We start from the raw sequence: 12,962 nt of genomic DNA, 5'->3' as shown, positions 1-12,962 counted from the left end.
TAAGTTGACTTTCTGGCGCGGTGGATCATACTGGGAATGTAAAAGCTGCTGAATTAGCCTGAGTTAATCTCATGCTCAGCCAGGAGAGATTTTGACTACATTGCCTGGTTAAGTGACCCACTTACCGGGGGATCCAGATGAGGTCTTTTACAGGAAGAATCTTGACTGCTTGGAGATGCTCCGTGTTGTCACCCGCCGGCGAAGCATCGTGATCCAGGGAAGCCTTCAGTTCATGGAATTTCTCAGACTCCTCAAAATCCGTGGAGAAGGGTGCACTGGAAGAGCTCATGGGCGAGCTGGGCAGGCTGGAGGGGCAGCGGGTCACCGCGTTGGGAGGCGAGGAGGAGTAGGAAGACACAGAGCAGTAATCTGTGAGCGAGTCCTGGTGGTTCAGGATCTGGGTGCCCACATCTGGGCTGTACACGATGCTCATGTCCCCCGGAGGGTTGTTCTCCATCACCCCGTGGCTGATGGGGGCCGTGGCCGGGATGGCAGCCGAGGGCTGCTGGATGGTGAACATGTCTCTGAGGGGGCTGCAGTCCCCGCAGAAGTAGCGTGCACAGAGCTGGTAGCTGGTGGCGTGGTACATCACCAGGAAGTTGCTTTTGTCATCCAGACACCAGACCACCTCCTCGCCGTGGCACTCGGAGTTGCAGGCGATGGATGTGATGACGGAGGGCGGGCTGAAGGGCTCCAGCCTCCTGCTGATCTTCATGGAGGCACAGTCGATGACGAGCAGCCCGGGGCCGTTGCTGTACCACACCTCGGCCCCGCTGTTGGTGACCTCCATGGCCCTCACCGGGTACGGGTTCTGCCGCGGGTCGCTGTCGGGGATGTTGAATTTGGACCTGTTTGCTGTGTGGGAGCACAGGTAGGAGCAGTTGTCCCCTGGCAGGCCCTGGGACACTGAAAACACGGCTACCAGTCCATCTGACAAGCCAGCCAGCACCACATATGAGTTCTGCGAGAAAGAGAGAAAAATTTCATGGAATTATAGACAGGTTGGGTTGGAAGGAACCTAAATGATCATCTCATTCCACCCTTCTGCCATGGGCAGGGACACTTTCCACTAGACCAGGGCTCCAAGCCCCATCCAACCTGGCCCTGAACACTTCCAGGGATAGGGAGTCCACAAGCTCTCTGTGCCAGGACCTCACCACCCTCATAGCAAAGAATTTTTTCCTGTTTCTTTACTTCTCTATAGTAGAAGAGCCTTCATTCCCAGAAGCTCTGCCTGCTTCTCACGTTTTGCAAGAACACCTGTAACTTACCCCAGAACAGTGATAACACAACATAAAAAGGAGTCATTCCCTAGAAGCTGCTGCAAAGCCACACTCCTTTCACCCAGCATTACCTCTCTCTTTACTGGCAAGGGCGGACAGACAGACCTGGCAGCCTGCCCTGAAGGTTAACAAATTCAAGCTGGAGTATGTTCAGAGACAGCCATCATGATCCCAGGAATCCAGCTGTAGAAACCCGGCTCACTTCCAAAAAGGAGTAAAGCTATTGCTATCAATGCAGGTAGGAGAGGAATAGAAGAAATGCAGTAAAAACGGAAAGAGGGAGCCAATATTCTCACAAACAAGAGCATCCAGTGATTGCTCCACATTCAGAGTCTGCTGCTCTGAGATGAGCTCTCCTCCTCCCAGGGATATGCTTGGGGTCTGGGATCCCTGGCAGCTCAGACATCCCAGCCAAGGGCACAAAAGCAGCAGCAGCTCAGCAAAGCACCTGCCAAGTGCCACGAACAATTCTGCAGGTGGGTAAAAACCTGTCCCTAAAGGTACAGATGTGCTGGACACAGCTCCAGCTCCGTGGCCAAGCATCCCTCGTGTCCCAGGGGCAGGAGCTGTTGAGAAGGCCACGGCTCAGCAACTCCTCCAGCTCATCCCAGCGGGGCAAAATGCTGTTAAACAGGCTGGGAAATTGATCTCTTGGGAACAAAACTTCCCGTGACCTTGGGCCTCTACCAGAAACTCCCCCATCTGTGAAGCAGATAAAACAATACTTACCTCAAAGGCCTTTCTATTTCCTCCCTGAGGAGCAATAAATTCTAAAAAAAGACCATTTTACCCAGGACTTCTTTGCTGCCTGGACTAAGCACAGCTAACCAAACAGAACCAGACAGAGCAGCATAGAGCTGACACAACCTTGCCCCTCCTCAGCCTCTCCACAGTGGAAAGCCCTGCCTTTGGCATGCCCAGGATGCCAGTGAGATGGGCTGAGGGCCCAGAGTCACCCTTCGCTGGGAATGCAAAAATCAAATTAAGGCATCCCTGTGCCCCTCCAGGGATCTTGATTCTGCCAGGCCTGAATAGCTCCCAGGCTGTAAATCCACAGAAAAATCAGTATCTTGACTTGCCCCAGCTATTGAGGAGCAGATAGTGCAGGGTAAGTGTTATTTAACTGACAGCTCTGCTTGCAAGGCTCATTTTAAGTCCTGGACAAAGAGACACTCTCTGCTCACCAAGTATGAGTAAAACCACGAGAGCACTGAGCCCCTATGACTAATCCAAATCACAGCAGAATTTTACTGTAATGGGAAAAACTAGGAAAGCAAGTGGAAAGTTGTGAAATGGGGCTTGGACTAACTCAGTCCAGTCCCAATTCTCTAACCACTAATTAAAAGAAACCCCAACGACCTGCAGTGCTCAGTGCCATGTTCCTGCTGCCATGTGGATCTGGTGCAAAGGCTTCTGGAAGTGGCTTTGCCAAGGAGTTGCATCAGTAGGTTGGATCATGGCACAATGCTTTGCACAAGCTGGGTTTTGGGTTACTTTTTCTTTGGAAGTGAGTTCAATTACTTAAAACTGAATAAAACAAAGCAGACCAGTCCACATTTCTCTGGTAAAAAATGGTCCAACTTTTTCAGTCTGAAGGACCTCGCACAAGAAGCATTTCTTACTAGAAATGGAAAATTTAAATTGAAATGGCAATATCAGATATTAACTGTAATGTGGGTATGTCAACTTGAACTGCTCCTAGTGTGACAGAGGACACTATTAAAATCTTCAGAGATTAAATTTTGTCTCACTTGATTTGATAACACTGAAGTATCCAAGCACAGTCTTCACAAAAAATTATTTTGAATTCCTTGATTAGTGTCAGCTACTACAGAACAGAATCCCTATTCCCTTTTTGGTTCCAAAGGCCAAATTTCCGTGGCGCTGAGCAATCAGCACCATAACCAGGCAGAGGTGGGTCACTGACCCCCTCCTGGTGTTACCAGTAATACCAATACCAAATCCTGGCCTGTCTGGGATGGAAAAATAGTGGAAGCAAATTTGGAAGGTATTTTTTCCATTGGGGTATTTATTGCATTCTGTCTTGGCTATCAGGACCTGTTTCTATCCAGCCATTGTTGTTATCTCTCAGAGAGATAAGAAACAAGAAGCAAATGCTGAGAAATGGCCTTACCCTGCCATCCCTCACATGACTGAGCTGAGGGAGTGACCAGTTCTGCAGAAGACCATGTCAAAAACCACCTCCCCACAGATGCCATAATTAATTCTTGCCAGATTTTACCCAGTGCCGGTGAGGCAAAGCCCCCCTGATCAGCGTATTCCAGCAGCCACCAAAGGCAGGCAGGGCTGCAGCCTCCAGAAACCTTAAGTAACTTTCTCAGAATTCATTTTCAACATTTGGGCTCCACGAGGAGCCAACAAAAACACAGAGCAACAAAACTGCATTTGAAGGCCCCGTGCTGCCAGCAGCCCCGCCGTGCCAGGAGGAAGGCCCCGAGTGGGGCCGTGCCGCGCGGCGATGCGCGGGGATGAGCCGGCTCCAGACATCCTGTCCCACTGCCAGCAGGTCAGCAGGAATGGCAAAAAATCCTGCACCAGGGCTTGGTCACCTCCTCCTCCTCCTCCTCTTGTCCCCACAGAGTCTGGCACTGCTGGCTGCAGCCTTTAAATGCAGCTTTTGTTTCCACGTGTTCCAGGTTTCCGCGCGAGGCCAAAGATTTGCACCTATTCAGGTTTCTGTCTCCCTCCACATCTCTTCGTAAGAAAGCTGCAAACCAAGGCAGAATGTGTCTTCATTTGCCCTTTTTAACCTGCTCATTTGCTAATTTGCTTTCTTTTTTTCTGCTGAAAACTGTATTGTTTACCAAAAAGAATCATCCTGGTGACAAAAAGCATGCAACAAAAAGCTTAAATTGTACAAGACTTTTCCTTGGCGGGTGAGTTTCAGATTCTGGGCCCCTCTCGCCTGCTTTCAAATTTCCATGATGCTTCCTTTGGATGAGAAACCAAGTTTTGGAAACTATTTCTTTTGGATCAGCCTTCCCAAGGCAGTCGTAAAGAATTCCCCTTCCCAGCAACATCCCTCGGCAGTTCTCTGACTAAAAGTTACCTCACATCTCACCAGCTAAAGGCTTTCTTCCCATGGAAATGCAATTCTCTTCTCCACTGGACAGCAGTGACTGTGATAACTCCGATACAGCTTGCTGGCCAGGCAGTGAGTGTGACAAGTGTAGGTTTTCCACATAGGTTTTCTGGAAGAACTGGCGGGTTTAGTTCTTGCCAGCCTGGTCTGCACATCCCCAGGCTGCTGCTCTGGCCATTTCACTGCCAAACTCATTCATAGGAAGGAGAGAGGAAAAAGTAAGTCCAATAAACTAAGAAGGAGTGAGCTGAAGAGAGGTGGATTTCTGGAAGGTTGGGTAGGGTCGGGGGAGGAAGGGAGGTGTCTAGACTCAATATTGCTATTGTAGGGCCTGGCATTATTTATGACATTTTCTAGGCAAGCCACAAACTGGAAATAGAAACCAGGAGACATAAAGCCACTCGTAACCCCTGAGGAATGGCTTTGCAAGCTGTGTGACAGTGGAAAAGCTGAAAGCAAAAGGCTCTTTCGACTGTCCTGGATGGAACCTCAGCCAGCATGAAAAAGAAATTTGCCCTACACATCAGAAATGAAACTCCATGGTGGACAAACACTGCAGGTCCGGGAGCCAAGCAAAGCCAACAGATGCAGAGAAATCCAGCCCTGTGCCAACTTCACATCAATGCCCTACTTTAGCCCTACTTACACCATGTTTGGAAGTGCAGCAGCACACCTTACACAAACCATCTGCCTCAGACTCAGCAATCCCAGCAGAAGAGCCAGAAATGGACAATGGCTCAGGACAGGCCTGGTATAAACCAGCAGCTCCGAGAGCTGCCCCGTGCTGAGCTCTCAGACATATCCCAGTCTGCTGGCATTTGCAAAGACTACACAGCTACCACTAACGCTGGAACATAATGACATGTTTTCACTTGAGGTGGCTGTAAGCAAACCGGAGGTAATTTAGCTGGAACACAGTTTTTGTACATCTCCCAAGGCTTGCCCGCAATAGGCACCCAGGTCAGACTTCTGCTGCCAGAAACGGGATGGTGGCAATTGCAGGGCTAGGCAGATAACATATAACTTGTTTTAATGCCCATAAGAGTAATTATCCGTGTTACCCATAAGAGCATTACCCAAACCAGCTGTATTATCTAAGTGTTCTCATTCAAAACCAAAACAGGAGTGTGGCTGAGCCCAGATAACATTTAAGGATGACTGTGCACACAAATGACAGCACAGCCCAGGAAAACAGTGGGTACGAGAGGCCGGATGTGCCCATGTTCTGCATTAGCACTTAACAAATCTCTATTCTAATTATTGTTTCATGTCTTCTCCACTTTGCTTGATCAGCCTAAATCTTGTGTTCCAGTGAACTGGAAACGCAGCTGGAAAACTTCCTTGCCGAGGAATTTGATCTGTTTTGACTATTTTCCCAGCAGGTTTGGAAGTGCCAGCTTTGGTCCCCTGACTCAGGTTCTTACCCATACCTCTGCCCTCTGCCAGAGGCAGAAAGACCTGGAAACCTTCTCCTTGCAGTGCCAAAATGTTCCTGGGCATTGCAAAGTCCTGCAGCACCAGCTGAGAGTGGCAGCTTGGCCCAGCAGCAGAGTCTCACTACTGCCCTTTTCCTTTGAGTTGCTCCTTACCCTTTTCACAAGAGGTATCACCAGGAAGCAGCTCACAGTGGCAGGAGTGTCTAAACCCTTCAGTGGAGCCTTTAAGGGACACATGCCCTGCAATCCATACACAGAAATCTTCTGGTCCTGTGAAAGAGCACATAAAAATCTATAAATGCAAACCACCTCCCTGCTTTTCATGTCTTGATACCTGAGCAAGATCTAATTGGTTCCAAAAGTGGGTTTTATTTGTATTTTTTGATACCCAGAGAGTAAATTTCTGTTTTTCATAGAGAACCTTTGGCATGTGGGTAGAAAGCAGGTGCTGCATTCCCCAGAAAGGGCTGTGGACAATATATACACTATCCAAAAGTCACCAAAAATCACCAATGTAGGGATTTTATCACCACATCCAAAAGCAGCATCTGACAACCCTGAGTGCAAAAAATCCCAAACAACAACTGAAGCAGGTTGCATGTTATTTTACATTAATCTGTCCATTTTATGTGGGACATTACATTTTATGTGAAATCACACCTGTCCCACACTTCCTAAATCTACTAGACTGACCAAGAACACCCAGTTTGGGAGCCAGCAAACTTTTCATTCTGATCCAAAAGGTAGAAATACAATGCTTTAAGATCTTTGAATTTTAATTTTTCTATACTTATTATTATGAAAAAAAAGTGTATTTGAGCTTTACCTCTATTTGAGAGCAGAAAAAGTCAAAATATCTTATTTTCTTATGGGGATTAAAAAAATGCTATACTCACAGCATCCATGCCAGGGCAGAGTGAAACAGCCAACACAAATTATTTACTCAGCGAGTGTGGTCTTTTTTTCCCCCACTCTAAAACACTGAACTTCAGGTACATTTAATTCTTTTGCCTGTTTTTTCTTTGTTTTGTGTGAAATGATTGTGTCAGAGCTGGCTGACACTTAACAGCCCTTTTTGATGGGTGGACAGGGGCTCTGGGGGATAAATCAGCCATGCTCTCTCACTCTTATCTTTTTAGCTGCAATTTTCCACGGTGAACACAAAACTTGGGTACCCATTTCCCACCAACCTTCAAATCCCTCAGGCCTCTTTCAAAACCCCACCCTTAAATGCATGTTTTCTGTCCCTGCCTCCCTTTATCACCCACAGATAAGGACATTTCCCAGATGAACCCCTGGGCACAGATTGCTCCAGCCCAGAGTTTCCCCTTGGAAAGCCAAGGTTCCCACGGTTGCTCTGGGCTCTGGGAGGCACAGTCTGGAGCTGTGTGTCAGGTAGAAACAAAACACCTGGAGACACCAGATGCAAAGTTACTGCTCATCTGAGACACCCTTTGTCTCACACGCTCTAGGCTTTACTAATTTAACAGGCCCTTTCTCTTCGTTAGTGTCACCCCTAACGAGGCCCCTCTCGAGGGGGCACAGGCAATGCTCACCTCTGTGGCTGCCCACAGGGCATTCTGAAATTTGAGTTGGCAGCACAGCTTCATTCCTGGGCAGCTCATCCTCTGCACTTCCATGACTCCTTTCTCCAGGTTCACCACCGTGTAGTTCCTGAAAGGAGCAAGCAACAATTTCAGACAGCCAACATTCCTCCTGCACGGGGCTAAGGGACTTTTGGCCCTTGTGGCCAAGATGTGACACAACTGCCCAGATGTGGATGATGCTGCAAGGATCTACACCCCTCCAAACTGTAAACTCCTCATCTGAAGGAAAAGAAAGATGTGCCATGGCTCTTCCTCAGGGGCAGATGTGCAATTGCTCCTGTGAAGATTTACACTCAGCTCCCTGACTTTGCACAGGGTTAGCAGGACGTACGTAGTCTGTTCCTGTAATTGAGCTGTGAGACAAACAGCTCCAGCTGAACAGCAGTAATTAATAGCTGGGAAGTCTCAGCCCATCTTGCCCATTAGGTTCTCAAGGGAATAGCTGCTCTCCAAGTTCACTGCCTTACTATTATCTGGCTTCATTATTATTCCAGTACATAAACAGAGGAGCATGATTCTACAGAGCAAAGATCTGTAACCTAATAAAATGATTTATAAATATGACTAATTAGTAGTTTTTTGTAGCTAAAAGGATTTTGTTTGTTTGGGGAAGTTTATTGGGTTTGGATGTTTGAACAATAACTGGATATTCACAACCACATCTGTGAGTCCCAGATGTTTTACCAACTGTGGCACAAGCAATTACACATCCTGAAATCTGTCACATGTGAGTAAACTTGTTATTCTGCAGTCTCCAGCAAGTGGATTGTCCAGTCAGGAAGCAGATTCACTGAGATATATTGCTGTGAATATTTGGACAACATCCATGTATTCAAAATACATCTGGGAGTGCCATGCACTTCACCAGTTCAGCAGGAAAAGTTACACTGCCTGCACTGAACAACTGACCAAGGACCACAAACAGCAAAGCAAGTAGTTCAGCAACAAATCACGTGCCTTCCCCATTAGCTTAATGGTTACAAATAATGAACACATTAATATAAAATTCAGATCAGTTTGTGAATGTTTCCAAATAAGACTGAGGCTATAAAAATCAGCAGCATCCATAAAAATGAACCTAACTAGCCTCAGGTCACATGCGGCTGAGCAAAATGCCATCACCTCAGTCACAATTTAATAACATTTTAAGCACATGCCTTCAGTCCAGAACACATTTTACTGGCAGTGCACACTTGGATGCACACACAGCTCCAGGCATGTGGTTAACTCCCGATGATTGCAATAGGATTTAAGCATGTGCTTAATTGCTTTGCAGAAGAGAGAAGGAACTGCAGCCTCAATTAGGAAAGGTTTAGTGTTAAATGGCCTCATTAGGAAAGGCAGAACACATCTGTTCTCATGTGCAAATGCTTCATCCTGTGTGTGTGAATCATTACACTGCCCTAATCTTCTCCCCATATTAACTGAAGCAGAGTTAAGCTCATTAAATATCCTTTATAAAGCAACCACTGTTCCCAATTAAAAGAGTTTGGGAAAACAGTGTTCACTGTATTCTTGGCGTTCATCCAATTTCACTTTCACCTTCTTTACCTCCCTCCCAGAGGCAGAAGCAAAGATGCTGAAGGATTTTTTACTTAAAAAGGAAAAAGAAGAAAAAGAAATTGCTAATGTGAGCTGTCTCACCTGGTGTCCTCCTTCCCATCCCAGAACACCACGGTGTACTCCTGCCCCAGGGAGCAGAAGAAGGAAGACTGCTTCCCACAGGGCAGCAGGTACATAAACGTTGCAAAGGTTGGATCTTTCATCTGCCCCACCACAGAGATGGCCAGGGGACGCTGAGGGGGGGAGGAAAAGAGAAAGACATGTCACACAAGATGGAACAGGAGAACCGTAATAAACAGGAGGCTCAACAAGGCCAAGCACAAGGTTCTTCACCTGGATCAGGGCAATCCCAAGCACAAGCACAGGCTAGGTGTCCCTCAAACCAGATTATATTTAAGGTTCCTTCCAACCCAAACCATTTTCTGATTCTATGATTATTTATTAAAGCTTGGTCTGTCATTCTCTTACATATTTTACTAATTAATTTCTTCAGAGTTACGAATTTTGGAAGCTGACCCATTGCAGGACAGTGTATAGATGTTTGAGAGTCAGGCTGACCTTTGTTTGAAGGACAGCAGCACTAAAACACCAACTGAAATTAATGAAGAATGTAATGCAGCATAATCCTTTTCTTGCACTTTGAAGCTTTTCTTCCTCATACCTCCTTTTATAATCTTGGGGATTTTGAAGCCTTTGCAGTTGCACTCACAGCATGACACTGGAGCTGTTTCTAGAAATTATGGGTAACGTCTTGCCCTGGTGAAATCAGCAGCCTAACTGCCACGGACATCAAGGGACCTTCAAGCCACCACAGATGTCTAAGGCCACAAATCTGTCATCATTTCATTCATAAAACTCTCATTTAAGTCAATAGAAATTCTGGGCCAAATCAGCAGGAGAGGTAAATGGGCAATGGAGCTGTTGTTCTGCACCAAGAGCAAGCTCAGCCCTCCTGCACAAAGAGAGCAGCCAGCTCAGAGAACATGGCTCAGGAGGGTGGTCTTGTACCTTCTCTGGCTTAGTGTCCCAACACTCCATCATGAGCGCCTGCATCCTGTAGAGCTGCACCTCCTCAGGCTGCCCCAGGACAGGCCGGATCCCTTTGGACAGTTTCTTTGCAATCTGGAGCTGGTGGTGTCCCAGCACAGGCCGCTGCCCGGACAGCAGCTCGTACAGAACCATCCCATAGGAGAACATGTCCACCTGGAGCCAGAAAGAGAGGGAAAATCAGGGCAGGGCTCTGTTGGTGGGTGGAGAGGACAGCAAGGCAGGCACAGTGCGAAAGCCAGTGCCAGCCCCCAGGCACAGAGAAGGGAACTGAGCAATGGGACGGTGCCAGCCCCCCAGTGCCACCACAGGGCTGCCCCACAGCCTCCCCAGTCACCTTCTCGTCGTAGACGATGCGGGGCCGGATCTCGGGGGCCTGGTAGCCCGGCGTGCCCTCCACGCCCAGCGCGCCCTCGTGGAACGACTGCCGCGAGATGCCATAGTCGGAGAGCTTGATGTTGATGTGCTCCCTGACATCCAGGGACCACACCAGGATATTGTCCGACTTGAGGTCGCAGAAGATGATGTTCTTCTTGTGCAGGTAGGCCAGGCCTGTGGCGATCTGGTAGGCTATTTTGTGCGTCAGCATGTGTCCCAGCGGCACAAAGGAGGACCCTGGCACAAAGGAACAGCCCGTCTCCAGCTCCTGTAATTGCTATAACTGCTGCTTCTTCCCCCTCTCTCCTTCTGTTTTTAACTCCAGAGCAATAACTGACAACCTTTTGAAACATCACTCAAGGCCACCATTTGAAATGACACTGTTTATGTTACTGTATGTGTCTGACAGTCCTATTAGATTCTTTTTTTAAACCCTTTCACTTCTAGGCCACTAAATCTTCTGGTGAAAATTGGCGTTTGACTGAAAGTTGACATGAAGCCAAGGTGCCAAGAGGGTCAGATGGCCTCAACTTATCTTGGAATTAGTGTTGTTCATTTGACAATGACAGCAATACAGATAATTATGAGATAATTTAGAGTACCAGACACCCATCTGCAAGGAGAAAAACACAGCACCATCCACGCAGCACTGAAGAGAGATGCACTCCATATTAACTTGCAGAGAAATTGAAAATCCAGGTCTCCAAAGTAGTTTTGAGAATCCCGAGCATCAATTTTTACTAAGTCCCCAGCAGCACAACATAAGAACAATTCCATCCCTCCTACTTCCCTGAGTCTGGAAAAAAAAAATCCCCTCCAGCAAATCAAGCAGTAATTTAAACACCAGTGAGCATTTGTCACTGGGAGAGGGGTGGGGGAGAGCCTGGCTTTACCTTTGGAGTTCTCAGCCAGGACGGTGGTGAGGCTGCCCAGCGGGGCCAGCTCCAGGGCGAAGCAGAGCGGGTGGATGCTGATGCCGATGAGGGACACGATGCAGGGGTGCTGCAGGGAGTGCAGCATGCTGGCTTCCTGACGGAACTCCGAGAAGTTCTTCATGGCATCCATGGCCCGCAGGTGCTTCAGCATGGTATCTGGCAAGACACACAACCCCCCCTTCTCACTGCCCAGCTCAGGAAATGAGTCACAAACTCTTTGGGAGGTGATCACCGAGCGAGGGCTGGAGGAGGGAGGCAGCTGGTGGGATTATGTCGACAGCAAGGCTTTAAGTTGAATCCTTATGCTGATGCATGAGCCACTAAGAGACACTGGCTATAAGCAGGATCTGTCTGGTGCCTCAGGAAGCAAGAGCTCCCTTGGTCCTAAAACACCAGGCTCAGGTGTGTCTGGCACATGCTGTTCTCACACATCCTCTGGATGACTTTGGAAAACCCGTGCTGTGCTTCTCCCAGCAGGGACTCTGTGTAGATGGCACACTGCAGACCCTTTGCTGGAAGGGCTCTTCCCTACAGTTTCCCAGCTTCCCTGCCAGAAGAGACCCATCACAGTAATGGTCCTGCTGCCACAGCACACCACAGGCTGCTCAGGCAGGTCAGCTCTTCCCGAAGGTGATTTGTCACTGGGACAGCAGCTGGCCTCCTCCACAGCTCAGGGATTCACCACATCCTCCCTGACAAAAATGAGGAATGTGAGGCACTTTCCCCTCTCCTCTGTCCATGGACTGAGGCTCTGCTGCAAAGCTGGGCTCCACAGGAGCCCATCCCTGCCTGAAGAAGCTGGTGGGCTCAGAAGGATTCCCAGTTTGCTTTCTCCAGCTGCTGGCACAGAGAGGGTAAAACACCAATTCACAGGTGGAGACTCACAAGTCCTCAGTGCAAACCCACACTTCTCACGGCCATAGCGTGGGAACAAGAGTTGAAATCTCACCTCCCTTCCCAATCAAGGGCTCTGCCTTGGCACCCTATAAATCCAACCTCTGATCTGCAGGAGAGAAGCCTCCTGCAGAGCCAGTGACCTTCATCACTACAAATGCTCATGAAGAACTCAGATGCAACCTCCTCCTCCACTGAAACCCATCAGCTTTGCCATCTATTTCCATGCTGTGTTTAATCAGGTGCTGTCAGCACTTTGCAGACTCTTTGGTCTTAGCTTGGGATCCCAGATTGCAGATTCCCAGATTCCTGACACCAAATCTGTGCACTGTACCTGCAGCTGAAGTAGGAGAACCCTTGCATTTTTTAATCTGAAATCTCTTCACAGCCACTGGTTTTCCTTGGTATCGTGCCCGATATATAACAGTTCCACTTCCACCCTGGCCAAGAACGTTGTTTTCATTTTCACTGCATTCCAGTTTGCTATTTTCCAGGAACAGTCTGCCAAACAGAAATTGGGGGTTTTTAATTAAAGTTTCAAAGATGTGGTAAATTAATGTTTTAAATGTGATTTCCATTTCCACAAATGCCTAATAGGTTCTTGCCTTATCTACCAAGAGGATCTGGATCACCTGAACTACCTTGGTCATCTCAGTGCACTCCATGCTGGCTCACATTTTACAACAGATTGCTCACAGAAAACAGTAATTTTAGCA

General features: G+C 47.9%; 1 protein-coding gene across 8 annotated transcripts in view; it reads right to left on the bottom strand.

Moving 5' to 3' along the window:
- Positions 1-12,962, bottom strand: part of LRRK1 (leucine rich repeat kinase 1) — a 79,781-nt gene that overhangs the window by 9,508 nt on the left and 57,311 nt on the right. For all 8 annotated transcript variants that reach the window (XR_005258171.1, XR_005258172.1, XM_038147386.1 and 5 more), the window contains 8 exons: positions 12,581-12,747; positions 11,311-11,508; positions 10,377-10,654; positions 10,001-10,195; positions 9,074-9,225; positions 7,379-7,496; positions 5,976-6,092; positions 126-961 (listed from right to left, as the gene is read on the bottom strand). Coding sequence is in view for 6 of the 8 variants with exons in the window: in XM_038147386.1 (XP_038003314.1) it covers positions 126-961; positions 5,976-6,092; positions 7,379-7,496; positions 9,074-9,225; positions 10,001-10,195; positions 10,377-10,654; positions 11,311-11,508; positions 12,581-12,747 (2,061 nt within the window). In the remaining 2 variants the exon portion in view is untranslated. The remainder of the gene's footprint in view (positions 1-125; positions 962-5,975; positions 6,093-7,378; positions 7,497-9,073; positions 9,226-10,000; positions 10,196-10,376; positions 10,655-11,310; positions 11,509-12,580; positions 12,748-12,962) is intronic.

The sequence above is a fragment of the Motacilla alba genome, chromosome 10 (assembly GCF_015832195.1).
Source record: "Motacilla alba alba isolate MOTALB_02 chromosome 10, Motacilla_alba_V1.0_pri, whole genome shotgun sequence".
Taxonomy (NCBI): Eukaryota; Metazoa; Chordata; class Aves; order Passeriformes; family Motacillidae; genus Motacilla; species Motacilla alba.
The sequence above is the reverse complement of the archived record's forward strand: the minus strand, read 5'-3'. Positions and strand labels throughout refer to the sequence as shown.